Raw genomic sequence first — 27258 nt, 5'->3', positions numbered from 1 at the left:
TTTTTGAGTTTTTCTCGCGCCGTTTTCAGTTGCAGTTTTAGGGTTTCGTACCGTAACACATCCTGCAAATGATGTTCACCTTTATTCTGAAAAGCAAATCGATTTCAAGTAGCAAGCACTTCTTCAGTATTAATGAGCGCTTCGAAATCTTGAGCTTTGTGTATCAGCCATGGACATCATTCAAAACCTGGTAGTCGGCAATTTGGGGTTCAGTGTCTTGCCCAAGGACACTTTGACAAGCCGGAAATCAAACCACTGACCCTCTGATTAGTGGACGACCTGGTCTACCTTCTGGGGCACATGCACCTCCACACTCCCACACAGGAAAACTGCTGATCTCTGCAAACCTGACTTGCATTACGAGGCTGACAAGAACAAATCTTTACAGAAGGTGTACTTGACTTTCTGAGGTTAATACAACACGCAGTTTAGTTGACACCCTGTAATACCTTGACTTTAATATGGGACGGAGTTAAACCCACAACTCTGGCAGCGCTGAACCTCCTCTCCTTGAGTCCTACATGATTTACAGCTCAAGATAATTTCTCTGGGTGAAAGTTATCTGATGTAAAAATATGTTTTCACCATCCATGACTGCATCTCTCAGGCCTGCTGCAAATAGCATTACACAGTTTGACTTGTTAAATACCACCGACAGTATGTCAACACACACACACACACACACAGACACACACACACACACATAAACTCCTGCACATAACAGACAAACTGTTGCCGCCTCTTTTTCCTCCTCCTGGTGAAACACGCTGACCTTGATTGATTGTTGGGAAACAGCGGTAATGTTGCGGCGCTGGAATGCCCATTACGGCAAGATTCTCGCACCCCTACGAAATTCCAGCGCACCGGTGAGTCGAGGCGTCACAGGCGGACCTGAGATACGCCTGGAATCTGCATTAATTCATGTTTAAAAGCACAGGGAGGACTTGTTGCTCACTGTTTAGAGAAAGATCTTCCACGAACCAGTTGCATCTGTTTCTCTTCCTTCATTTTCTTTTTCTCAGCGCTGCTCTTTGCCGAGTCTGTTTAAGGGCAGCAGAGCAAACATGGCCCCTTTCATGTTCGGGCTTTCAGGCCTCTGTCCTTCCATCCCATAAAGGTTGATGACACTTCATGCACTGCTGGCTCACATGAGAGGAGGCCCTGGTGTGTGGTGCTACGGTGCAATCAGCAGATGCTGTGGCTGAGAAGCTGTGGACGGTGAAACCTCCCCTGCGCTGAGTTCACCCACCTTTTTATTGGTTAATTTCTACATCCCCTGGGTTTTCTTTCCTCTAATTTGCTCAATCTGTTATTATTCTCTCTTCTACATCTGCAAATAAACAAACTAAGCCTCTCTGTGATGAATGGGAATGTCCATGATCCCTCTGTCTGGTGTTAATTAGCACTCCGGGGCCGAGGTTGACCATGACGTGATACTTGGTCTGATGTCATGGAGTCCAGCGACCTCGCAGGTCAGACGCCACATTGCACGGTGTGGCTTTGATGCTCAGAAATGTTGAGTCATTTGTTACGGCCCCCGGGTGGCAGTGGATATCATCTTCCCTCGTGTCCCGCGCACGTTTGTTCTCCGGAGGGTCGATGTCAGACCGTTACCTTGTGTTTGGCTCTGCCAGGCTGCAGAAGTGTGATTCGTCTGAAACCGACACCTGATTTTTCTGCATCTGAGTGAGAACAACAGGGCGACCGTCGTCACAACAGAGCTGGGGAACAGTTTCTTCATGGTCTTGTAGCGTTACCCTGTAGTTGAATGTTTCTGTTGACACATTCAAAACATGCAAAACATGAATGTTCTGAAAATTACACTTTTCCACACAGGAAATGTTTGGAGGAATAATGGAAACTTCCTTCCTTCCATCGAAATACAAAGGATAATGGACAAAGTGTCCAACGATAACGCCCAACACTGTAAAACTACACTCTACATTAGATACATATATGGAATCAGGCGGAAATGTTTCCAAGGGACCCAAAAAAGGGATGAACCTGGCTGTAGTTCAATGCTTTATAAAGTTAATTAAGTTTGCTGCTGGTCAGTGGTGATGGAACTTCGTGGATATCGGCAAATTGATGAAATTGTTTTCTTAAATTTGCCGTGCGTTGAGCTCTCTCTGCCACCGTGCTTCTGTCCGTATTCCTTGAGGTGTAAAGTGTGCGCACATTTTCTGCAGGAAATATGCGCCATGTTTTTTTGTTGTTGGAAACGCTCGACTCTGCGCTGCCCTCTAGTGGATGTATTGATTCACCACCGTGCCATCGTAAAGGACGAATGGGAAGTATGTAGGAAGCGACGGTTACGCCGTTTTAAATGGACGTATCTCTTCGTACGTAAAAAGGCAGCATAAACGAGAATTTTATGAATCTGAATCTTTATTGTTGAGGATCCGTGAGATGTCTCAGACACACACATGCACTTATTTACCCTCCTCTGGCCTGTGTATGTGCACGCTCACATTTCTCGGTCTATTCTTGTATGGGAGCGTTTCACTCTCCTTCCGTCAGCTGCCTCCCGCTGAACCACAAAACCCCCGCGATTCACTCCACAAACGAGCCAGCACATATTCCGCTCGCAAGCTATTTGCAACATTTTTTATTCAGGTGTCGGCGGTGACAGCATCACCGTCTTTCGCTGGAAACTGGGCTCCAGCGTGTGTCAGGGAGCAAGCACGAGCATGTGCGAGGCAGCGGATCAGCGTGCCAGTCAACTGATGTGTCAGCCGCACAGAAAAAGGAATAAAAAACAATTTGAAATGAAAACAAAGAAGAAGCGGAGTCGGGCCCGCCACGTAGGACTAAGGTTACACATCAGACGAGATGACTGACTGAAACATGGCATTTACGTTTGACTGTGACATCTCAGTTTTTTGTGTTGTTATCAACGCAGGAGCAGGAATCTCGCCCACAGTTATCAAACCTTTGCCAGCCTATGGTTGGTAGCAGGCAGGCATGTTTCACCAGGGAGAAGCTCTTAGAAAAACACAGTGACTAACGCAAGAGTTCAGGGACACAGACATAATAAACTATAAATACTTTGTCTGTCTTTCAGTCCTGAGTGTGATGTGTTTCTGCACGAATTCCTGACTCCTCACCGGGATTAGAACTTCTGGAGACTTGGCGTGAAGAAAGGTCACTGACACACGGCAGCGAGGAGAACACACCTTTTCCATAATCACTGTTTACAGACAAGGTGGACGACGGACACGATGACGGAGATGTTGTCACGCGGGGCATCGGGCTGAAGGTCTGAGGAGGGATGAGGAGAGACAGCGACAACAGCAGTGGTGATATTACTTTTACTTTATTAGTATTAAAGCAGAAATATAGTTGGCTTTATATGGAGTGAGGGTTTGGCCCAATTACTCCCGAAAGTATTCATTTTATTTTCATGTTGAAAGGCTTGAGTGCAACATGAGTAGCTGCTCTTGCTTTTGCACGATAATGCAAAACGTGAGGGCAAAATATGATTTTTAAATACCCCAGAAATTTCAAAACATGTCAGATTACATGCACATACTGCCAAACCTGAATTCTGATGCTGAAGGTTATGGCATAAAATGCAAATAAGGTAAAGAAACAAGTTTGAAAGTGGACTTAGTGAGAGAGGTATGTTCTCTCCAGTTGGATTATTTGTTTAATTGTCCACAGGATTACGCAAAAACCTCTGACCCTATGTCCACCTGGTGTTGGGATGAGTCCTGGTCTTTTACGGACAATTGTGTTTGGGATTATTCGGCCTTGATGGAGATACTGAGTGGGATTTACGTTACCTCCACCAAGGAAGTTGTTTGTTGTTTGGTTTGTCGGTTTTTTAGCAGGATTATGCAGAAACTACTGGAAGGATTTCAACAAAACTTTATGACACTTACATTTCTTGGGGAATAATTCAGGAATCTTGATGAAGAGCATCAGACATATTTCAGGAACTGATATCTATTAGTTTGTGCCATTTGGTGCACTTGATTAAATTAAACTGTTCTTCACACAACAAGTAAACACGTAGCACATGTTCTCTGGTGGCTTCTAGCATCAGCAGGAGCCAACAGGGACCACTTGGCCTTCTTGGCTTGTCAGCTCTCGGTGCTCCTCACTCTCCGGCTCAGTGTTGTGGAATGAGAACGGAGGTAAAGTTGAGAGTTTGCAGCATATATCAACCATGAGCCGCGGAGTTAACCTCGGGTGCACAGAGCTCGTGCCGTCTGCGGGCCCTTTGATGTGACAGCTCCACCGACCGAGGGAGTGTCAAAAATCTCCAGGACGACCCTGCGGCCGTTCCCCGCGACGCTCTCGATGATAATTTGTGTGAATTAGGTGAAGTTCAGGTATGGGCTGCATTAGCTGTTTCTGCGAGCTAACGCAAAACTCCGGACATCAAAGAGAGCGGTGAGGACATCAGACTCAGCGTCATCCAAACAAACTCAGAGTTTCTACATTTCATCCACAAGCGCAGGAGTGAGCGCAGGATCACTACAGAAATATGTTAATATTTTCTTTAGCAAAAGTCAAATATTTAAACCATCCCCACCCCCCTTTTTTTTTATATGACAGCTAAAGTGTCAGTAAAGATAAATGAAGGAATTCTGTTTGACAGTCTCTCACTTTCTGGGTCAGATTCTGTCCCGATGCAGCGAGAGCGACGAACAATGAGGCGGTAATGTGGACGGCAAAATATTTTGAATGTCAGATCTGTTTTGTCAGAGCTGGACGGTCGGCTGCAGAAAGGAATGATTCTGAATTATGGGTTAAAGATGGAGATCACACTGAATTTGTTGTGGTGAAGAATAAAAGGAACCAGCTGAAGACGTGTGGAAGAATGAAAGGATATAATAAGAGGTGCAGAGTCATCAGGCTGAGATATAAGAGAATTTAGTGTTGCCGATATGAGCTTCTCACAGACATATCGCTATCAAAATATGTGTTTGCCGATATGAAAACTTTAATTTACAGACTAAACTGTACATTTTATGGGGGGAAAAAAAGTATTTTCTTAATTGAAGTTCTATATATGTGGTTTTAATTGTGATATTTATAATAAAATTCACGGTTAAACTGTAAAATATAAAGCCTCCCTTACATTTCTTTGTAATGTGTTTGATAACGACATTTGATAACAAGAATTTATTAAACATTTGTTATGGAACTGAAATATCCAGATCAAACATTTCCATCTTCTGCTTTTGTAATTTTACCGCATTGCAATTTACAGTTTCTCTTTCACCCAATAAATCTATAGAATTGTAAAACCTGCAGTAACATTAGTTTCAGGTTGCACCTTTAACAGTCTTTCTGTTTGGTTCGGTTCATCACTCTCTCTCCCTCCAGCCGCTCTACAAGGACGTTTTTAAAAGCTCATATTTTAAGAAAATGCAGCTCAAAATGCAGTAAATCAGGGAAAAGATCAAACCGAGCACAGAGTCAAACAGATAATGAAACCGAGGAGCAGAAACAAATCATGAAATAATCTCAGAAGGTGTTTCTCTTCTCTCCCCCCCTCCAGTTAGAAAGAACAGGTGATAGAGCTGCTGATTTAAAACCTCTTGACTGGTGCTGCACCAATTAGTTTGCTGCACATTTACATGTGTCTGGAGCTCACGGACACTCGTAGATCATCGCTGCTCAAGTGGGAGCCGTTTGGCCTGGAGCAGCGTGAATGAATTACAACAGTTTCCAGCTCGTACACGGAGGCCCCCGTGTTCCGAGGATGAATCAAGTTCCTGCGGCGCCCGACTGTCCATCTTAACAAATCACCTCGTGCTCAGCGATAAAAAAATCATACACCTCTGCAAACAAGAAGTAGGTGAGACGTCACCGGCAGCATGGATTTGATTTGAGCATAAGAAGAAACAGCTTTTCTTTATGTTAAGAAACAAATACTGAAAGATATCCAGTCTGAGATTAAAGTCATTTCCCTCAGTTCTGAAGAATAATTGAGAATTTATGTAATTTAGGGATTTTCATGACCGTTAGATTATGGATGAATGGATAAATGGATAAATGGATGGATGGATTGATGGATTGATGGATTATTGGATTGATGGATTGATGGATTGATGGATTGATAGATAGATGTACTAAAGTGGTGGAACAACAGACCAACACTGTCATTCATTAGAGCAGCTACAAAACAATAAATAAACATTTGAATAGTTTTACTATATCTGAGCTCAGGTGCAGATTGTGTGTGTTTGTGTGGGTGTGTGTGTGTGTGTGTGTTTGTGTGTGTGCACCATAATATGACCTGCCCCCTGATTGGTTGCAAAGCTTTAGCAGCAGGTTGTCAGAGTTGAAGATTCACGTCATGAGCTTGAAAATGGGAAAGAATGAAAAATGCTGTCGGTGATTCTGCCCCGAAAAATAATAAAGTACCACTTTTCAAAAGATGCACTTTCATGTCTGCAGATGGATTCCTAACGCTGGGTGTTCTTCTCAAATCAGACTCTCCGTTGATCAAAAACTCAAACTGGCTCTTGGTGGGGTGCAGCACCGTGACCTCTGCATTATCGTCTCACCCTCACTCTCCAGGACTCACTAATCAAAGGGTGATGTTGAGAGGAAGCCTGAAGACATGACGGCAGATAGACAAACACTGCGACCCTCTTTGAACCAAACATCCTGCCCTTCACAAACCAAGTGGTCTTTGTCCTGGGTTTTTTTTTTTCTTTCCTCCTCCACACTATTTGCTAATGAGGACTTGGGGTCAGTGTAATTGTTGCAGGAAACACCGCACTGATCAGAGGTGCAATTTGAGGGAAAATGAGGTTCTGTCGGATGACCTCATCCCTTTGGTTGGGCAGGCCGAGGCCCGAGGCTTTTCTGATTTGTCTTCTTGGGTCAGCAGCACCACATATGTGAGGTGTGTGTGTGTGTCTGTGTGTGTGTGTGTGTGTGAGACTCCAGTGAAGTCATGAAGATGGGTCTGGGTGAGGAGCTGAGATGATTAGACCACCTACACATGATTCATCGCCCAGTCGACTGAGAAGACTTAGTCCGTTTTCAGGAATTCGGCTCGTCAGTCTTATCAAAGATCTCAGGAGCGGCGATTAGGGACCTTTGATTAAACAGGAACGCCGCTTGATTCAATTGCAGTTAATTAAGTATGAGTTAATGCACACATCATCCGTGTTGTCTGTAAAGACCGGCAATTTGAAACCTCCAACCTAAAGCTAGAAATCAGAGAAGAGCGGGAACTATAGCTGTGTGCAGCCTTTGATATCGATGTGTAAGTGAGGAAACTATTTACGTGAGTAACTGTAGAACATGAGGCTCATTGATGACCTGTGGTCCAGATGAGATCGCAGGAATGTTTAACCCGTCGTCAATATGTTGAAAACCCTGTGGCCTGATTGATTCAGTGATTAGAACAAACAAGGCTGTGATGTGGTGAGAAGAGTCGCAAAATGTTGTTATGTGCGTGAGGAGCAATGATGCAAGAAGCAGATAGAACGGAGGTAAAAAGCTGGAAACTCAAACCAAGTTCAAGCCACAGGACACACTGCAGGATGTTGCATCAGGAGAAACTCCCCTCAAACTACGTTTTAATCACAAAAACATATCCAGTCCGGTGATCCCCCCCGCTCTTCTGTGTCATCCTCCTACAGTTATAGAGGATCCAGAGCTGCTCGGGCTGCATTTTTCTGTCCGAACTCATCCAAGCCCATGGGTGGATCACTGTCCCTCACACACACATGGTTGTTGCTTGATTACAGATGTGCAGTGTTAAAAACCCAGCAGCACCTCACCGCTACATGTAGCTTCACCACCTTCCAGTCATGTTCAGGGGACTGATACGAGTGTGTGATTGAATTTAAGGCTGCTGGGCCTTGGACAAAGTGTGTGCTCTGCTCAAGCTGACTCACGATCTTATTGCATCAGAATACCTGAAGGGAACATCTGTAATTGATCAGGCTGTTCTCACCCAGATTTCGTAGGAATGACTACTAAAAGCAATGCACTAGAATTCGTATGAATTCCACTTAATCGTGAGTCAGGAGGCTCGGGGACACGTTAACCTATGAGCTTCTCTCTCTCCGGGAAAACCCAAAAACATGGGGGACGTTCATTTTATTCTTTATGGGAAATTAAATATTTTCCTCATTTAAATGTGTTGTTGATCAAATTTGAAGCAGAAAATGTTATTTTTATTTTCATGATCTTCCTTCAGATGGTGTGTATGTTCTTTTGTTGGTTAGTTTTCTTTTATCAGATTTCTATTGTTGTTATGGTTGTTGCTACGGACGCTTCCCTCGCTGCCACCATTTGATTAACGTTGGACAGAAATTGAAGAAAATGATGAAACAAGCAAACTGAAAACTCGGCTGCAGAGATGTGCACAACCTGTGAAACTTTGGACGGAACAATGACAAATGTTACGTAAGCTGCTTATTCTCTGATGTCTGCACGAAGGATTTATCATATCCACCGTTCAGATAGATGCTTTGTCATCGTTTTCTGAAATTGCACGTTCAGCTGTTCAGTCTCGCCTCATTTCCCCCAGTTTGCAGCAAAGAGTTGTCGATTTGCGTAACACGACTGACAGTGCAGGAAGCAATCACGAGCCATTAAATAGCATTAATTTGGTTGCTGGTGGCTTGAATGCAGAGTTAAGTAATGATCCCGTCGGCCCACTGAGAAGTCCACTGCAGTACAAAGGACTCAATTAGCTGCTGGGATAAGTGCAGCTCTATTAGCAACAGCAGAGGATTGAGTTCATGGAGAAAAACACATTTAGCCGTAAAAAAAACACTTGAATCTGACTCTGCGTGAAAGAGGGCGACTACGGTAAATACAACACAAAAACAAGCAGTGTGAGCTTCTGAAAGAATCCCTCGTCCACTTACTTCCCATGGAACAGCGTGCGCTAGTTCTCCTTTAATCTTATCACATCTTTGATCCACCCACCTATCGGGGAAATTAAAGGCCCTCACTCACAAATTCTCCATTAGCTGGGAAATGTGTGCACTGGCCTGGTTGTCCTCGCCAAACCTCCACGTTTACCAGCTGTGGCCGAGCCGAGGAACAGGACCAGACGACGGGAACGCCCAGTCTGACTCCAGGTCAGGGGCTGGGTTTAGAATCTGGCATCTTTTGATCTCGGTATCTTCCTCTTGACAAACACAGTTTTATATCAAGCAAAGGAAAGAGTTTATTTGATCATTTAAAGAGACGACACGCAACGAGGATCAGAGGCCAGATCTGCAGGCAGGATGTTGGGATTGTGCGATTGTATTCAAGCCAACAGAGGCAAATGCATTCTTGTAAAGATCGTTTTTAATGGGATTTCTGCTCGTGCAGACTGATAAGAGATGGGAATGATCTGTGACAAAGATCCATATCCTCCAGAGCTCAAAGACACTTCAACAAGACACAAAGCGGATGATTGTGTCACAACAATCTTATCAGCAGCCCAGTGTTCCTCCTCTCGTGTACATCTAAGATTTAAAATACCAGAAAACAAGACTGTAAGTGCAACACTTTCTAGTTTATTATAAAAAGAAATTTGCTCTGCTCAAAAAATAACCCAGAGGTAAATGTTTTGTCTAACAATATAAAGCAACCAGTCATTAATGTGTTGAATTGCAATTTTTCGATGTATGGAATAAATGTGCTGGTATAAGTCTACTCTATTTCTCTGTATGACTGTTTGTGTGATAGAGACTTTGATGGTGTTGTTGTATGTAAATGAAGGTTTTAGTATTTGGTGTGTTGTAGATTTAGTGTGTATCTGCAAGCAGGACTGCAGATGGAAATTAACTGATATCTAAATCTGGCATAAATCATCTCTTCTCATTTTGAGATGAAAGTTTTTGTGCATTGTTGTAAAAATTCCGCTAATTAACAGATGAAGAAACACAGATGAAAACCTCCATGGTGGAAGTAATTAACAGAATAGGAAAAAGAGATGATTTTAAAAAAGGCAGAAGTTTGAAGAGGATTTTTGTTCTAAGACGTCACAAACCACAGTTTGATCTATTTGGTCTGGTTCTGCTGCAAAAACCTGATTTCCTTCTAAATGGTGTTTATTAAAAGAGAAAATTAAGAAGTCAACCACGACTCTAAAGTCGTATTGAATGGGGGTTCGGTCTCCCAACGCATACCAACTTGGGAATCATGAAAGAAAGAAAAGCAGAGGTTGACTAACTGCATCCAGTTGATAGACACGGACATGTCAGTTTCCACTTCTCAGCGCTGAGCAAACAGAGCGAGCCGAGAGCCGCCAAAACTCTATCCCCCTTAATCTCCCAGCCTACATCACAGACCAGGAAGCAGCCAGACAACCCCCGACCCAAAGCCAAGGGCAAGCAAGAGAGCACACCTTCGACTGTGGAGAGCAAACAGGGGAGCGGGGGGGGATCTATATTTCACAAAGCGCACCGCGGCACTCAGGGTTTGGCATAAGTAAACAATAGCACTAGCAGGCCCATAATGGATGGCACCGTTCCTTTTTATACAGTAAATAGATGTCAAACAGTGGTGGAACGCTGCGACTAGATTACAAAGGATTTGCAACACCCCCCCCCCCGGATCAGTGAAGAATTCCTCGCTTTGATCTTCCACCAATTAGTCTGTGATTCCCTGTGATTACTAGAAACAACAGCTTTCTTCAGCAGCGCCTGAAAAATGATGCGTGGCCTTTAACAGTTTCCTAATTCTGTGAGGAAACAGCGACTGAGCTCTGGTTTGTGTGATGAAGAACATAAGCTGCTTTCAGACGTGCACTGAACTCTGGACATTTCCCTCGAATTTTCTGGAGGGACTGGATGTGAGAACGCAAAGGTCCGAAAAATATGATTCTGCGCTATACAGATGATATTGATTTGATATTTTCCTGGTGTTCTAAACACGTCTGACCCCGACAATCTCCTGTCACATTCTTCACATATGAAAGGAAAATATCTGGAGCTAGTTTTCTGGACATTTTCAAGTTTGAAAGCGGCTAAAGTGATGAATCGACAGATAATTCTCACCCTAATGTGCACTCGGCTTTATGGAGCTCTCTAGTTTCAAAATCCAACTGTTTAACTATTTAGAATATTCCAAATGTTTTGTATTTTAGAAATGCTCTAATCTGTATATTATCACATAAATGTTCATGGGACAAGAGGATTTTAGTTTTTAAGTCTGCAGCACGTTGCTAAATCTCATCTGAACGTGCAACAAAGAGAGGAACTGCTGTCTGTTCACTCATGAGCACCTTTGAATCATATCGTCCTTGTGCTATGATTGTGTCGTGTAAACACGACGCTCATCATCCCGTGTGAATCAGTGAGAGTGAACGCTAACCCCCACCCCCCCGCCTCCTGCAGCCGTGAGAAGCGGTGACGCGCCGGGGTTTGGCGACCTCAGCCGTCGCATGCTACGGAAGAAGATGGCAAAGATAGATGAAAGAGCGCCTGCATGTGAGGCTGCAGGAGAAGAAGACGAGATGGGGGGGTAAGTCTCCAAAACAATTCCATTACGGACGCAGTAAGTGCAGGCAATAAGGGTCTCCTCTTCTAGGTCCTCATCAAAGATCCAGGAGGCCAGAAGGGAAATAATGCGCCAGAAAGCTTGAACCAAATCGCTCTCGGGCATCAAAGCATCGTCATTATCTCACACAAATACACACAAACTCCCAGCGTCTCAGAGCAGCAGCGTAACGCTTTGATGTGCATTTATCTGGATGCTGAGAGCCGGTGTTACTGGGCCACCATGTATCAGGCTGTCGACCGAGTTACAGTACGGCTGAACAAGGCCGATACCGATAGTTTCATAATGTTTCTTTGAATGTGTCCGTGGGGAAAAAAGAGGATTTCACACCTTGTGAAGTTCTAGGAGACACATTTTGATTTTGGGAATATGGGCTATACAAATAAAAATAGATTTGACAATGAGCCAACTTGCACGATGCTTTATGCACAAGGAGCCTGAAACTTTGCAGATGGTATTTTCCTACAGTGACATGTCTGAATGTCTGAAAAAGGCCTGGACATCCCATCAGGCCTGTGGCAGCACCACATGAGAAACAATCAAGAGAAACTCTGGAGAAAACTCACGCAAACACAGGGAGAACATGCAAACTGCTGTGTTTACTGCTCACCCAGGACTTCAGGACTCTTTATCTTGTTGTCAAGATAGAATATTTATCATACTTTATAAGTTCTGTATGTTAGAGTCCAGTTCTGACAAGGACCAATATATCGGTGTAGACAGCCTGAAACCGCAGCACTCGCCTCGCCTGCATCCTTCTGTAAGAATCAGGCGACGCTTCCTCTCGGCTGAGTTTGTTTTGCCTTCGCCCTCATTCTCTTAAATGCCCATGAAGATGAGATGGCTGCGTGATAAGTGAGAAGAGAAGATACAGCGGAGGGCAAGAGGAGCAAGTGTGCCTCCTCTCCTCTTCTTGAATTTCAAAGACAGGCGGGTGTGGGCGGGTCGAGGAGGGAATGAATGGACATGAATGGACTCAGGTGATCCCTGTCACATTTTAGTTACATCACACGAGAGATGAGCAGTCATGAAAATCTACAGTCTCTCTCTCTCTCTCTCTCTCTCTCTCTCTCTCTCTCTCTCTCTATCTATCTATCTATCTCAAGTTCTTTAATAATCATGGAATTACTGAGAAGCTTTAGTGTTATCACAGCTCACTGCGTTTTGTGTGTGTTAGCATTTATATGCACTTGACGCACACACGCCATGCAGGTCTGAGCACACACACACACACACACACACCCATACACACACACACACACTGCACGTCAGCAGTGAAAATTCAGCAGATGACAGACAAAGCTCTTTTGTGCCACATTAATAAGGCTGACTTATTATTTCTTATTGGCAAATTGTTCTTTTCTCAGCATCTTCCAATAGCATCATTCACTATTTGGCCTCTAGCTTATCCAAACTGATGACTTCAGAAGTTAATGTGCTCTGGCTCCCTACAGGTAAGAAGACATGAGTTACAGTTCTACACGTCTTTCTGCCAATGACCTGCATTTGGTTTGTGAGAGATTTCAAAACAAAAAAGGACTTCATAAGGTTTACATATCAATATATTATCATTTTTGATCGACCACAGCTTGGACTAAGAGTCCAGGACTAAGGGTCCAGGCCTGAGGGTCTTGGACTGAGGGTCTTGGACTGAGGGTCTTGGACTGAGTTTGCACTATAATGAGACTCTTTTGCACTGATGATGGGAGATGTGTGAACTTGTTTTGCTTATTCACACTTTGTAATGTGTTGACAGATGTGAAGTAGCCTACTCCAGAATTTTTAGCTTCCATCAGTGTTGTGCTGGCACTTAATAAAAATGTGTTTTTTTGTTTTTCTGGGGCCGTTTTCAGACTTGAAGCCCGGAGAACGTTTGCACAATCGGGTTTGGAGTCTGCTTTTCACTTGTGAACAACGCAGCAGGAGATTGTTTACTCAAGAACAGTAAATGACGATGTGCCGTGTCCCTTTGTCAACCGATTAATAAACAGAGGAATTAAAATTCATATATGTGTCAAATTTCATCAACAATGCACAAACTCCACGTACAGCGCAGTTGTTGATCTACACTGTATTTGACTCCTTTTTTCATCGAGCTCTTTACGTCACATGCTGTGCAATTCTGTGGCTGTCAGCTCATCTTGGCACCGTTCTCCCACTGAGGCAGAATTCCTATGCATGTATTTTTGTCTTCTTTTATTTTGCTGCATTTCGTAGTGATTCGGATTGTGATATTGGGGGAGTTTGGGTTTTGTGCCAGGGGGAGGCCTAAGGGCTTGCCCTACATCATTCATTATGCCCTTGCCCATCAAATAGCACAAGCTGTACTGCGTTGGAGTCATTCCAAGAGGGCTCTTGTCATTAGCTTGCCACTTGGCGGCCAATTGCTGGAGCAAAGGAGACAAAGGCTGCAGTCCACCCCTGCATGCTCTGATTGCTCCGAGAGAGAGAGAGAGAGAGGGAGAGAGAGAGTAGGGGGAGAGAGAGAGAGAGAGAGAGAGAGAGGGTGAGAGAGAATGGGGGCCTCTTTTTTGGCATGGCGGAACACAGATTCTAGTAGCAGGGTGGTTGTTTGGTTGTTTTGGCTCAGGACATCCAGGACAGAGGTAAACGGGGTCTCTCTCTCTCTCTATCAGTCCTGTGAGTTGCCAGATGATTCATGGCCCTGCAGTTTGAAGGAGTTTCCTCATGCATGATTTGATTAGGCGGGGTAATAGTTAACATCCAACCCAAGGACAGGCAGACAAAAACAGAGAATACTTTTGTAATATATTTTTCTGTCACTTTAACTCCATTTAAAAAGAAAAAAGTACTCAAACTCTTCATAATATACCTGCCTTTGTAGTCCTGGCAGGTGTTTGATGCGTCAGATAAACTAATTATCTTTAATAAAAGTGAGGGACAGGAGGAATATCACTGGCAAGTCTACAGACATGCCAAGAGCATAGGAGATCTATTGTCCGCGATTTTGACGTGAAGTAATGACAATAAATTAAAGGATCTGTCTTGATCCTCTCCCTCCCCACCGGCTCTTTTGCCTCTTGCTCTCCCAGCTGGTGGATTTTGCCATGCTGTGGTCCTCCTGCGCCTCCAGGCCCTCAGGTTATTTGGATATTGTGCGTGGAGTCAAAGCCCTGTCAATCAGATAAGCAGTGACCCTGCAGACCCGGCAGATAAGACGTTACATGGCGAGAGGAAATGGCAGACAGCGGGGGACACAAGGCCCGACTATGAGCGTTCGCTGAAGCGAGACTGATCACAGCGGCTCTTCAAACCCAAAAAAGGCTGCCAAGATTGGAAATATATTGCCTGTGTGCGTATTTCTATCAAATACAAAATTGACTGAGTCTGATTTACACCTTGTTCCCAAGCACTTGTCTTTTCATCTGAACAAAAAAAAAAACACCCAGTGTGCAAGGAGTTACAAGTTTGCTCTTAAAAGTATGAATGATGCTCTGTAAGAATCTTATATTGTGCAAACACAGAGTTATCAGAGTAGTGGTCTGTGTTCAGAGTAGTTTACTGAGTAATATTTATCCAAATCTAAAGAAAAACTACATCAATTACGAGTCTTAATTGTCGCTGATAAACACCCAAAACAAAGCGCTCATGCCACATTTAACATTCTCAATAAATAGCTTGCACATTCTGCCGCTCCAGACCCACTGAGGTGGTAGGAATAAGACAAACTTGCCAGTCATTCTGTTACACTGGGAAACTACAAAAGGATGAATGAAGGGCGAGTCTTTGTTTGGGATGGCAGCTTTTGGGTGGTCCGCAGGTTGGAAGCCCTCTGGGAGGGATCAAGGAGACCTCCACATGTAATACCAATACGACGACCTGTTGAAACAGGGCCGACGCTAATTCTGCTGCCGCAACTCAGCCACGACCAAGAATACATGTTCTCCCCCCATTTGGAAATTCAATTTTTCCACAAAGCTTTTACTTTTCATTCTTCCCATAATTAAATGATTGTGAGAAAGGTTTTGGAAAGACAAACAGATTCTCGCCCATGTCTGAGTGAGAACCTCAGATGTGTTTGGGCTGCGGCAAACGCCTGAAGTCACACAAAGCAAACTGTTGATTTGAATAATCTTGTCCCAAACACACAAGCCACATGATTATCTGCAGAAATGTTTCCCGAGCCCACACACTTTCATTTCAACACCCGGCTTCATTCTCACACAACACTGACGCAAATTTAGGTCTGGGAGCTGCCCAGGACAAGCACGGCCCTCGACTGCTGGCCACTGGGCCGACGGTTCAGTGCTTCTCTCAAGAGCCCCTTGATGCTTGTTGTTGAAGGAGGGGAGAGAAGTATTCATTCAGACCTCCTCCAAAAACAGTCTGGGGGTTCAAACACATCAGTCACAAGCGCTCCTCTGAGTGAAAAGGGTTATGGCTGCAAAGATCAGAACCCGTGAAGCCAATTAAACTCTGTTTTCAAGTTATAATAATAATATACATTTTATTTGTATAGCTCTTTTAACAATACCTGAAGCCACTTTAAAGGATTACAAACAATAGAAAGTAGATAATATCTTTATATATAAAAAATACACATCATAATTACACATTAAGAGCAGTTAAAGTATAACGTTTTAAACCTATTTTAACTGATATCTTTTCTCAGTGTGCTTTGTTTAATTACGTCACATGAACATCTGCATCATTTTTAATAAACGTGAGTACAGCATATTTGAATTTGCAATGGGTATTTAGTTTTTTCTTACATTTTATGGACGTGATGCTTCTAATAATTTGATGGATCAATCGAGCTCCTGCTGATTTACCTTTTGACGCCACGTTGCCGACTATATATCACGAGCTTCACATCATGGTGCCCGACATAATTTACCAGATCTAATTGGAGTGCACGCAGGCAGCCCGCCCACCGGTGTACTGTAGGTCTCAGGATGTCAGAGGACTCAGGTTACAAGACCCACCGCATTCTCTGTGTCGCTGAGGATTGTGGTTGGTTTAACTGTGGGTTTTTTCCCACACTTCACCCTTTATCCTGGAACACCTCAGTGTTTGGCTCTGTCTTAGCACACTTTTAGCCCTTGTTAGTCTGGGCCAGTGCCAAATACACATGTCAGACTTATCAGGAGGGTTCTAATATAGAATAAAGTACTGTGTGCTGTATAGCCCATGCATGATCATCATAAAATAAACATTAGATTAATGCACGTGTATAATATCTTTAAGACATTAAGGCTTTGTGTGTACATGTTTATAATTTGAAGACCTGACTCACAGAGCAAGAGGATGCAAAGATAAACTCAGAAGTGCGTGAGGGGCTGAGAGTGACATTTCTCCACGTGAGAGTAAATAAATATCAGCAGATTTAAACAAGTGGCTGAAGCATGTACCTGCAGTGCCCTCTATTGCCCAGAATGGAGACTGACAATCTACCAATATAAAACTGAAACATTTTCTTTATGAAGACATATATAAAATGTTATATTTCAGTTTGTAGGCTCACCCTGATCAGAGTTTGCTTTTTTAAGTAAGTGTTAGTAGTTGATCTCCATCTAAGACATGTATTAAGATTCTCAGTTGTCTAGGCCACATCCAAGAGAAGTGAACTTGGTTGTCGAGTATCTACGACTAAGTATCCTTGCTAATTTGTCAGTTTATACACTTATAGAGTCAAGTTTCTCTCAGATAACACTAATACGTCTTGGTGGGGGTGGACAATACAGGCTCATCAACTGTGGCAAAGTTTTCTCTCAACTGAGAGTGGACCGTGCAGCATTACTTCTACTTTTTAAATCTTTTTAAAGGTAATTTTAATGTTATATTTTTAAATATAGATGTTTTAATTATATTTAGCTAAAATAAAGTCAACAAATTTGTAGTTTTGCATACAATGAGTGACAATGTACACGTGAAAAAACTCCTTTATTTTAATATCTTATTTATGTTCCTTGTAGTGGTGAAGTGGTGTCTTATTCATTAGTTTAATTATCTGCATATAATGAGTGACATGATACATTTATTTAAAATCTTATTTATTTACTTTAAGGTGTTGAAGTGGCATCTTATTTATTACTTCCTTTATTTTTTTTATTTTAAATTCAATGAAATAAAATACATTAAAATTAAATGAAGCCCAAAATGTGTAGGTTTGCGTGCAATACAATAAACAATATATTTATTTAATATCTTGTTTATTAACTTTGAGGTGTTGAAGTGGCGTTTTATTCATAAGTTAATTTATTTTCTTTTAAATAAATAAAGTTTTAAAATGTGTTCGTCTGGAAAAAATAAATACAAAATAAAAACACTAATTTATTTCATGTGTTAGAAGTTGCGTCTTTTTCTCTGTTTCATTAATTTATTCCCGCGTTAATACGTCGCGGTTTCCCGCCATCTCCAGTTTGCTGAAATTGACACATCCGGTTTACCCGGAAGTAAGCAGAATTCCCAAAGATGGCGGAGCAAGGTCCGATGGCCATAGCGATGCGGCTACGAAACCAGCTCCAGTCCGTCTACAAGCTGGACCCGCTGCGGAACGAGGTGAGTGTCGGCCGCGGTGGAGCCCCGCGGCCCCGGGGAGGAACCGTGCGGCGGGTTGGAGCCCGGCGGCGGCGGGTTAGAGGCGCGTGTTTACCGGGAGATCGCTGTGTTCTCCGCGGGGCTGATGGAGAGGGAGAGGGATGCTGGAGAGAGAGAGGCGGCTGTGAGCATGCGTGAGGAGGAGGAGGAGGAGGAGGAGGAGGAGGTCACACCCGTGTTGTTCTTCATCACGTCGCCCGTTAAAGACCCCGAATTCATCCGTGCTCCGGGATCCGGGCGCCGTGTGAGCGGAACTGCTGCCGACTCCGGGGCTCCTCTCTCGGCTCAGCGCGCAGCGAAGTCACCGCTGAGTGAAACAGGAACAACAACACCACGTTGTCCGCGGCGCGAGTTTGATTCGGTGTCACTTCGCTTCCAACTCGACTAGAAAAGCAGATGTTTAACTACTTTTTTGAGTAAATGAACACGTTCCCACCTTCCTCTGTTTCCCCCGGGTCCACTTTCCTCGTTACACACACGGAGGTCAAAGGTCAGCACCGGACAGCAGGAAGTAAACATTCAGCTGTTTGCTCTTTAAACAAACAAACTGTGAGCCACGTCGTGTTATTACTCTGAAGTTCACTTCCTGTTTCCTGATCATGCTTCTACAATGGGACAGACGCAGAAATGAAAATAAATAAATAAAGGAAACAAGAAGAAAACAAGGATATTGCAATATGATGAAAAGAACAGTTCTGATTGAACTATTCTCCATTGAAGGATTTTACAGACGTGAACTTTTCTTGTGTTTCTCATGTGTCCAAATCAGCAGAACCAAATTTCTTTTTTCCAAATTTTGCATTTTTTAAAAGCTAGATGTCAACTACATTTATTGTAACAGTTAACTTGCATTACTGGTCATGAGCCTCTAAGAAGCAGTGGTCATTCTGGTCGTGTTTCAGAGCTTTATGGGAACGTGGAGGTGACACAGAAAGTACGATGCTGTAACAACTTGACCCGATTTGACCCAGACAACTTTTCTACTTTTTAAGAATTGTGAGCCACTTTTCTTTGTGTTTCTTGACAGGAGGAGGTGAAGTTGAAGATCAAGGACCTGAACGAACACATCGTGTGCTACCTGTGTGCCGGTTATTTCATAGACGCCACCACGATTACAGAGTGTTTGCACACCTGTGAGTTTTGAAACAGATCCTGGACGTCTGTTCTCGTGTTGTTTATTTAATTATCACTTTTCAACAGGATGTTTTCTGGATATTACAAATTCAACATCTTTGTTTCTCCCTTTTCTGCTCTAGTCTGTAAAAGCTGTATCGTGAAATACCTGCAAACGAGCAAGTATTGTCCGATGTGCAACATCAAAATCCACGAGACGCAGCCGCTACTCAACCTCAAACTGGATCGAGTCATGCAAGACATCGTCTACAAGCTGGTGCCTGGACTTCAAGAGAGTGAGTATAACGTCTAATGTCTGTGGTAGTGAGTTGTAACAGCTTAAAATCATAGGTAGACAGAAATCTTTTATTAGAATTTAAATGTTAATTTGTCAATCTACCACGTTTAGGGTTTTTAATTGTTGTTTAATTAGTTGTATTGAATCCTTGTTCTTGTTTTAACAGGTGAAGACAAAAGAATAAAAGAGTTTTATCAGTCACGAGGGTTGGAACGAGTCATCCAACCTGCCGGGGACGGTGAGTCTCAGGCTGCAGCCTCACTTCTACATCTAAGTTATAAAATGCATCGCTGCTGCTGCGTTTGAGTCTGGACGGACATCATCCGCTCCCTGGTTGGTTGTAATTAGTCAGAACTCAACAACCAGTGATAAGGGCAACATGTTGTCGGTAACGGTTCCATCTCGTCCTCGCTGTTCATCAGTTTCACCATCGCCGTTTCTCATTCGTAGTATTTTCTACAACTAAGATTACTTCTGATATGGAGCTAGAATGTTCTTCTTGATGAAGAAGATTGTTTTGGTTTTAAAACAGTTTCAGAACAAAAACTTATTGATGTGGATGTAACTTTACATTGATTTGGGGATTTGTGGGAATGTTTTATCCAATTAGTGTGAGATTGTAAAACTTCCCATGTGTCACGTGACCGTTGAACTTTGCGGCAGCACTGTGACATCTGCCTGCTTTTTGATTTTCTGTTGTTCAATGAAGCTGAAGATATTTGTTCGTTTGATCGTGTTGCAATGAACTGGTGATTAATATGATCTTTTGTTTGTCAAGTTAAATATGTGTCTCTCCTCCCTCCAGATGCACTACCCGATGCTACAGGTTTACCGTACACAAGCTTTGACCATTCGAAAGCTCACTTCTACAGATACGACGAGCAGGTTTCACTGTGTCTAGAAAGACTAAGGTGAGTTTCTTCTGGATTAATCTCTAACTGATCTGTGGGGGATTTTCTTGCTTTGTTATTGACTTTAATCTGATAAAGTGTGAATATGAACATGACTGTTTTTGTTAATTAAGAGTTTCAAGTTAAACTCGCCCAGAATAATGTGTATTTTTTCTGTGTCGTCTCTTCACAGTTCGTCGTTTGCTGGAAAAGATAAAGCAAAACTTACTCTTCAGGTGAGTCCTTCACACCAATAAACAGTGTCAGACACATTTAGGTAGAAGTTTACTCACAGAAACAGTTTGAATGCCTTAAAGCGACTTAGCTCAAAGGTTTGCTCGACTGTGGGAAAACACGTCTGCAAGGGCTCATTTAATTAAAGTAATTTTTCTACCCTGATCTGCTCAGCAAGTACAAGGCACATCCGCAGCCTCAGCAGAAATCAGCTGTGTGAGCTGGTTAGTGTGGCTGCAGATGAAGCCTCATAGCAAACATGGATAAGTGGGAATCAGTGAAGCGTGTAATCTTTCTCCATTTCCCACTTAAACCAACTCATTTCTCATTAATTGTAGTGAAGTTGTTTTACAAAGTGTTTCCAACCTACGTCTTGGAGTGAGAGCGCCACAGTGTTGAATAATGTTTGTGTTCATTACACAGAAATCTGTCTATGTCTAAAACAGACATGAAAGAAATGGTGGCAGCCAATAATGTATATAATTTGGTGTTTCCAGCGATTTATAACTGACGGATAAAATGTTATTTTGTTCATTAACACGGCTTCTGAATATCTAAACTCTCCAACATTTCCTCTGTCCTGTGAAACAAATCCTGGCATAGAAATCCTTTTATAAAGAACATTTAAAAAATAACCAGAGTTTACCAAAGTGCTCTAAGATATAAATGTGGGGACGTTAAGGATTAATCAAAATACAATAAAATGGAAATAAAAGGCTGAAAAGTGCAACTTGCAAACACATGATCCCCTTTACCTCTGAGCCTCGACCAGGGAACGGCTGCTCAGAGGATCTGAAGCTCTGAGAGGCTTCACCTCTTTAACACGAACAAAAGAACCTTAAACTCAATCCTTAACAACTTAATCCAAACACACGACTCGTGTTAAAGTCCTCTCTGCTTGTTCTCTATCATCATCGGACTGCAAAGAGTGTGTTCAGCCAGCAGGGGGCGCCCTTGTTTAACAAACAGCCTGTGTGTGGCACTGCTGAGTCTCAACAAATCAAGACTCAGAGTTTCTCTTTAAATGTTTTCACTGTGTTTAGGTTATAAATGTTTTCCTGTATTTGCAGAGCTTTGAAAGCGTTTTGTTTTATTTCAGTCGAACAGACTCTGACTGTTTTTGTGATTTTTAATCTGGTTTTATTGAGGTTGAACAGTTTTAACATAAACTGTGTTTTATTGTTACATCTGATGTCACATTATAATAATAGTAATGGGAACATGCGGTTTTATTGGTTCCCTTCCAGACTCATGCTGTGTACTTCTCTTTCACTCTATCCTGAAAGTGACGTCCAACCTTTTATTCAAAGTTTTTAAAACCGAGGTGTAAACACGCCGAGGCTTCAAGTCGGATCAGTTTCCTGAGAAACGCTGATTCCTGCAGCGCTCTGGTTTAGAATTGTGACTCTTAACCTTTCTTACATGTTACTTTCTCATGCTGATTGGACACGCTGTGTGTCCATTCATCCTCCACGCTTTTTACAGAGTGGGGGGGGGGAGGGGATTTGGTAAATGATATTTCTGCCTCGGCTTTAGAAGAAATACTGTCTTGTACTGACCGCGGGGGGAAAGGAAATTTAGCTCTAAGGCTTAATAGTGTGTAATAAGTCAAGTGAGACTGGAGAGCGTCCAGCAGAAACCTGGGGTTCTGTTAACCGTAAATCTGAACAGTAACAGGAGTGCGCCACACCCTGTCGATACACTTCTCATTATTAGTTTGTTTTTCTTAACGTGCTTGGAAACGTGTTCAGTGTCGGGGCAGACATTTAAAAGCTTTTTATAATGTTTAGATTTAAAATAGAAGTTTATAGACAGCAGCCAGTTCTGCTTGTGTTACAAGCAAAACTAAAGAGATTTATTTATTGACGGTCAGGTTTTTTTTTTACTTTGAGCGGACGGCACAGGCAGAAACGTGAGTCAGCGCTCTGAGCAAAAAGTCAATTCTGCACCAGTTGATTCTGTTGACGAGGAGTTAGTTGACAACGTGAGAGAGAGTTTCCACCGTTCGATCGCCTGAAGTGCAAATAAGAAAATCAGGGAAACGACACAACAAGCGTCCTGGTACTGAAGTGATGGAGCCTTTTTATTTATTTTTAACGAGTTGTTGAATGGTCGTGTTGCTTCTCTGCAGATTTATAGTTTTTGCTTGACCTTCTCTCTGCAGCAGAAGTTTGTTCGATGCTCCGTCCGAGCTGAAGTGAGACACCTACGGAAAGTCCTCTGTCATCGGCTAAACGTGGAAAAACACCAGGTCAGTGCGTCAGTATCAGCCGCTCAGGAGAAGAAGACGTTATAATACAAATTGCACGTCACTAAATCTCCTTAAAAGACAACCCACATCTTGTATGGAAGAAAAATGATACCAATAATAATTAGACTTGCCTAATTTTAGACTTTCCAAATATACTTTTTACTCACTATAAGAAAGTTATTAACCTTTGTCATTTACTCAACTTTCACTGAGGTCCTATTGGCTAAGATTTTAAAATATAACAATGATTCACATCTGAAATTAGCTATTGTAAAATCATATATTGGGACAGTCTGTCACGATAAACTTTATTAATCATACTTAGACGTAGCAACATGACTTCAACTCAATGCTGCATAACTATCGCACCTTTTTTATTACGAATTCTTAAAGGTTCAGTGTGTAGGATTTAGTGACATCTAGTGGTGAAGTGCCATGTTGCAGCTGAATACCCTTCACCTCTCCCCCCCCCCTTCCAAACATGAAAGAGAACCTGTGGTAGACTTCAGTTGTCATAGAAACTCAAAAGGTTTAGTTTGTCCAGTCTGGGCTACTGTAAAAAACATGGCCGCCTCCTTAGAGAGGAGCCGCTCCTGATGTAAATATAAAGTATTTAAATATGAAGAAAACAACAATTAGTATAATTTAGATGAAACAGACGAGTGAGAACTTCACCGGGATTATTTTATATTCAATTTCTGCCAATAGATCCATTTCACCTAAATCTTACACACACGACCTTTTTAAAGAAAATGATGAAATTGGCCGAAGATGAATCATCAGTCGAGCGCTCGGAGACAACATGTGTGTTTTCTTCCTCAGAACATCCATCCAGACCATAAATCATCAAACCCTTGTCAGCCTTGTTTACGAGCGTTTAATCCCCCTTGTGTGAAATGTTTCTCATTAAACCAAATTACCACAGTAGAGACACTGAGATCTGAGGCCGGGTACAGATTTTCTCTAACTAACTTGTCTGTGGGGAAAGAAGAGATTTCCTGTTGTAAGATGCTTTTTATTTTTTATTTTTTTGTGCTGGGAAGTGAAATCTGAAACAAAAAGGACATCTGATGTTTTCATTATCGTGAATCAGATCCATTTAACAAATGAGTTCATGATGGCCACGGAATCATCAAGAGAAACTTGCCTGTGTTTTGTTTTTTATTTCTTCGTTGTCGCCTTTTTTAAGGAACAGAAATTGAGCTCCCAGATGTTCACCTTTTACATCTGTTTGTGTGGTCTCTCCCCCCACAGGTCCAGATGTTGTTCAATAACGAGTCTCTGCCCGATCACATGACCATGAAACGATTATGGCTCTCGCACTGGTTTGGCAAGGTACAGTACAGCCAGTGTCGACTCGTACCAATGAATGTCGAACATTCCTTCACACATGAGCACGTTCTCTGTTTTACTGTTCAGGAGAAAGTTCGCTGATGTGTGGAGGCAAATAGAAATTCTTTAAATTAAACATGATCTCTTTCTCTGTCTCAGGCTCAACCGTTAGTGCTTCACTATACCATCAAGGACAAAAGGACCAGATAGGATTTGTTCTCAGTCGGGAGGAAAGCTGTACATATTTTGTACCATACATATTCTATTTTAATAGTGTTTGTGTACATATACTTATTTTCCTTGTTTTGTATTTTTGAAAATAAATTTGAAATGAGAAAAAGAAGTTTGAATCACTTGCTTAAAGATTTTTAAATATACATATATTTTTAATCTACATCTGCAAAGAAGCTGTGTGTGTGTATTTTACATTAGCACACGCTTTTAACATAAGTATGTATATTTTATAAGTTTATACTGATTGCAGTTTCATTTAATTTTAACTTAATTGTATGACCTCAGTAGTTTCCTTATTTTGATGCAGCATATTTCTCTGCAAAGTTGATCTATTGTCAGATATAATTACTAATCGTTTTCTAACCCTTATGATAAAGACATTTAATGTAGGCTTTATATTTTACAGTTCATTAAAAGTCAATATCGTCAAATATAAATACTGAAATGTCTGAAAGGCTCATCTGCTTTTTAAATGTTAAATTCAGGCAAAGACTCGCACTTGATCAGAAACCTTTTTTTAAAGTAATAGTAGATTTTCATGTTGAATTAATTTACAATTTAAAATCTCAGATGCATCATTTTCCTACAAATCAAAGGAATATGTAAATACTCTTAAAGTGACGTCACTGGAGCACAGATATAAATCAGGAAGACGATGTTCCCTAATCGTATAAAAGTTCATCTGTCGTAGAATCCCCTCTGGCTGCAGCTCCAGTCCCGAGTCTGGATGTTTCTGTTTCCACTTCATGCCTCTGGACACATCGTCTCAAAGTGCTCGGCCTCCGTCCTGTTTGTGAGTGAACGGTTATTTTAAAGTCCTGACTGCGGCCACGGATTCTGTCTCGTCCTTGTTCCATTTCCGTCCGGCTCTGCCTCTATGTCTCGGCCTTGTTTTTTAAAATAAATCTTCTCCCCCGGTTGCTGAGCCTTCGCAGATTTTTCGTTGCCACCGCCGGGCTCCTCGTGGTGGGTTTCTCGGTGATGTGGTGGAGGTGGTCACAGCAGACACACTATTTTAATACTGATGTTCAAAAACATTTAGATTTGTATTCTTATCAGACCATTGAAACTTCTTCCACTGAGTTTCAAACATGGTGGATCTTTTAACAGCAGCTTTGCAGAACCTCCTCCTGCACGTTTTAACAAATCTTATCTTTCTCTTGAATCATACTTTTTAGAATGTGTTGCAGATTTCTTTTAGATGTTTATATGATGAACTCTTCTAGATGCATGTTTATTTATTACTTATCATGGCTTATGATATAACTATTAAACTATATAGTGAGGATTTAGTTCTATGTCAAAGTAGATATTTATACAATCCTTTATTTTGTTTTCAATATTTTGTACTTCAGTTTGGTTTTAACCTTTGACATTTAAACATCCTGTTCATTTCCATTTGATTCAATATGGTAAATTAATGAAATCATCCACAGAGTAAATCATTTTTACGTGACAAACCACTTTAACCTCAACTTTTAACAGGACTGATCTTTCTTCTGTATGGACAGTAGTAATTTACTGTTTATAGACCTAGTTGTAGTTTTTTGTTGGTGAAATTAAAGTATTATAACAACTGCATTTTAAAAGTTCATGCAAATGCCTCTAGAAGGTCAAATGAAGTGTTCCCACAAAGTTTGGATTCTTGCAAGAGTCCAAACTTTCTTGCAGCCCAGTCCAAGTCCTGACTTTCCCTTTTCAGTATGTGCCAAAGTTCAAACATGCTGGGCCCCACATTTCCAATAATGCAACTCAATAGCATCTCTCATCAGACCCCTGCAAGCCAAACAAATGCCCACATCTTTGGATCTCTGTCCTCCCAGTTTGTAAACCAGGGCTTTCTGCTCTAGATTTATGAACTGCGAGCTCAGCTGGAGATAACCCTTGTCAGGATTTCAGAAAGCTCCCTCCGGCGCTCAGACGATTCGGTGTCTGTTCACAGGCTCCTTATGATGTGTAAACACAGCGTCATGTGTAAAACCGCTGCCCCTTTAAGCAGCATTCTTGCCATTACGAAATGAAAAAAAAAAAAGCAGCTAAGCCAGCTGGCATACCGCCTCATCTTTTAAATGTTTATGTGACACACTAACTGTGGTGATATTTTATTGCACGTTTTAGAGGCCTTGCCGAGGAGAGCGTATGGAAAACGCTGCGTTCTGCTGCGAGGGGCTTAACGAGGATTTCTCTTCCACCCCCAGACTCAAACCAAACCCAATCCTGTGTCCATCCCTCGACCTCTTTATCTCTGCAGGCCTCCATGTGTCTGTTTGGCTCGGATGTCAGAGACAGTGCTGCCAGGTCGACACTAGGTGGCAGACTTGGTTCTTTGCAGACACGAGGACAGAGGAGGAGGAGGAGGAGGAGGAGGAGGGCTGAGCTTTGATGTGAGTGAAAGGAAAGACTGGTAACCTGACAGGAGCTGATACCAGACTGTACACAAGCCTTGTATCTTATTCTGTGTCCACGCTCGCTAAGTAGCAGCAGAATCACTTTCAACGTTTCAGCTGCACGTTACTCAGTCGTAAAGAAATGAGCTTTTAGACACAGTAACACAGTGAATATAGTGGATTGTTAACATTTGGATAATGTGTTTAATCCTTCTGACATCAGGGCCTTCAGGTGTCTTAAAGGTCAAAGGTTAGAAATGCAGTTTAGATCTTTATCAGGGGAATTTATGTTTTTAATTTTAGTGCACACAGATTAATAACCTGGAAGAAGAAGGCAGCAGTGGACTAACTAAACAAAAAGAAGGGTATTTGTTGTTAAATCTTATTTTCCTCAAACTATTGTGTTTATATATTTTCCCGATGACCTTGATAATATCTGGAAGTTAATATGAACCTTTTCTTTTTAAATCAGGCCCC

General features: G+C 42.1%; 1 protein-coding gene across 3 annotated transcripts; it reads left to right on the top strand.

The window, feature by feature from the left end:
• The first annotated feature begins 17862 nt into the window (after nucleotides 1-17862).
• pcgf1 (polycomb group ring finger 1) lies at nucleotides 17863-24503 on the top strand. 3 transcript variants are annotated; one of them, XM_035162395.2, is made up of 9 exons: nucleotides 17863-18003; nucleotides 19070-19175; nucleotides 19299-19451; nucleotides 19620-19691; nucleotides 20259-20364; nucleotides 20537-20579; nucleotides 22745-22828; nucleotides 24083-24163; nucleotides 24320-24503. In XM_035162395.2, the coding sequence occupies exons 1-9, from the start codon at nucleotides 17917-17919 to the stop codon at nucleotides 24368-24370; spliced, it is 783 nt and encodes a 260-aa protein (XP_035018286.1). In that variant the 5' UTR covers nucleotides 17863-17916; the 3' UTR covers nucleotides 24371-24503. The 3 variants fall into 3 exon arrangements, with proteins under 3 accessions (XP_035018286.1, XP_035018284.1, XP_035018285.1); XM_035162393.2 differs by having other exon boundaries at nucleotides 22742-22828; XM_035162394.2 differs by having other exon boundaries at nucleotides 17864-18003; nucleotides 19073-19175; nucleotides 22742-22828.
• Nucleotides 24504-27258: the final 2755 nt, after the last annotated feature.

This window comes from Hippoglossus stenolepis, chromosome 7 (genome assembly GCF_022539355.2).
Source record: "Hippoglossus stenolepis isolate QCI-W04-F060 chromosome 7, HSTE1.2, whole genome shotgun sequence".
Lineage (NCBI taxonomy): Eukaryota > Metazoa > Chordata > Actinopteri > Pleuronectiformes > Pleuronectidae > Hippoglossus > Hippoglossus stenolepis.
The sequence above is the reverse complement of the archived record's forward strand: the minus strand, read 5'-3'. Positions and strand labels throughout refer to the sequence as shown.

Coding starts and splice junctions, on each gene's coding strand:
- pcgf1 (XM_035162393.2), top strand. CDS start 17,917: ATGGCGGAGCAAGGTCCGATGGCCATAGCGATGCGGCTACGAAACCAG. Junction 19,176..19,298: donor TACAGAGTGTTTGCACACCT/GTGAGTTTTGAA, acceptor TTTCTGCTCTAG/TCTGTAAAAGCTGTATCGTG. Junction 22,829..24,082: donor TAAACGTGGAAAAACACCAG/GTCAGTGCGTCA, acceptor CTCCCCCCACAG/GTCCAGATGTTGTTCAATAA.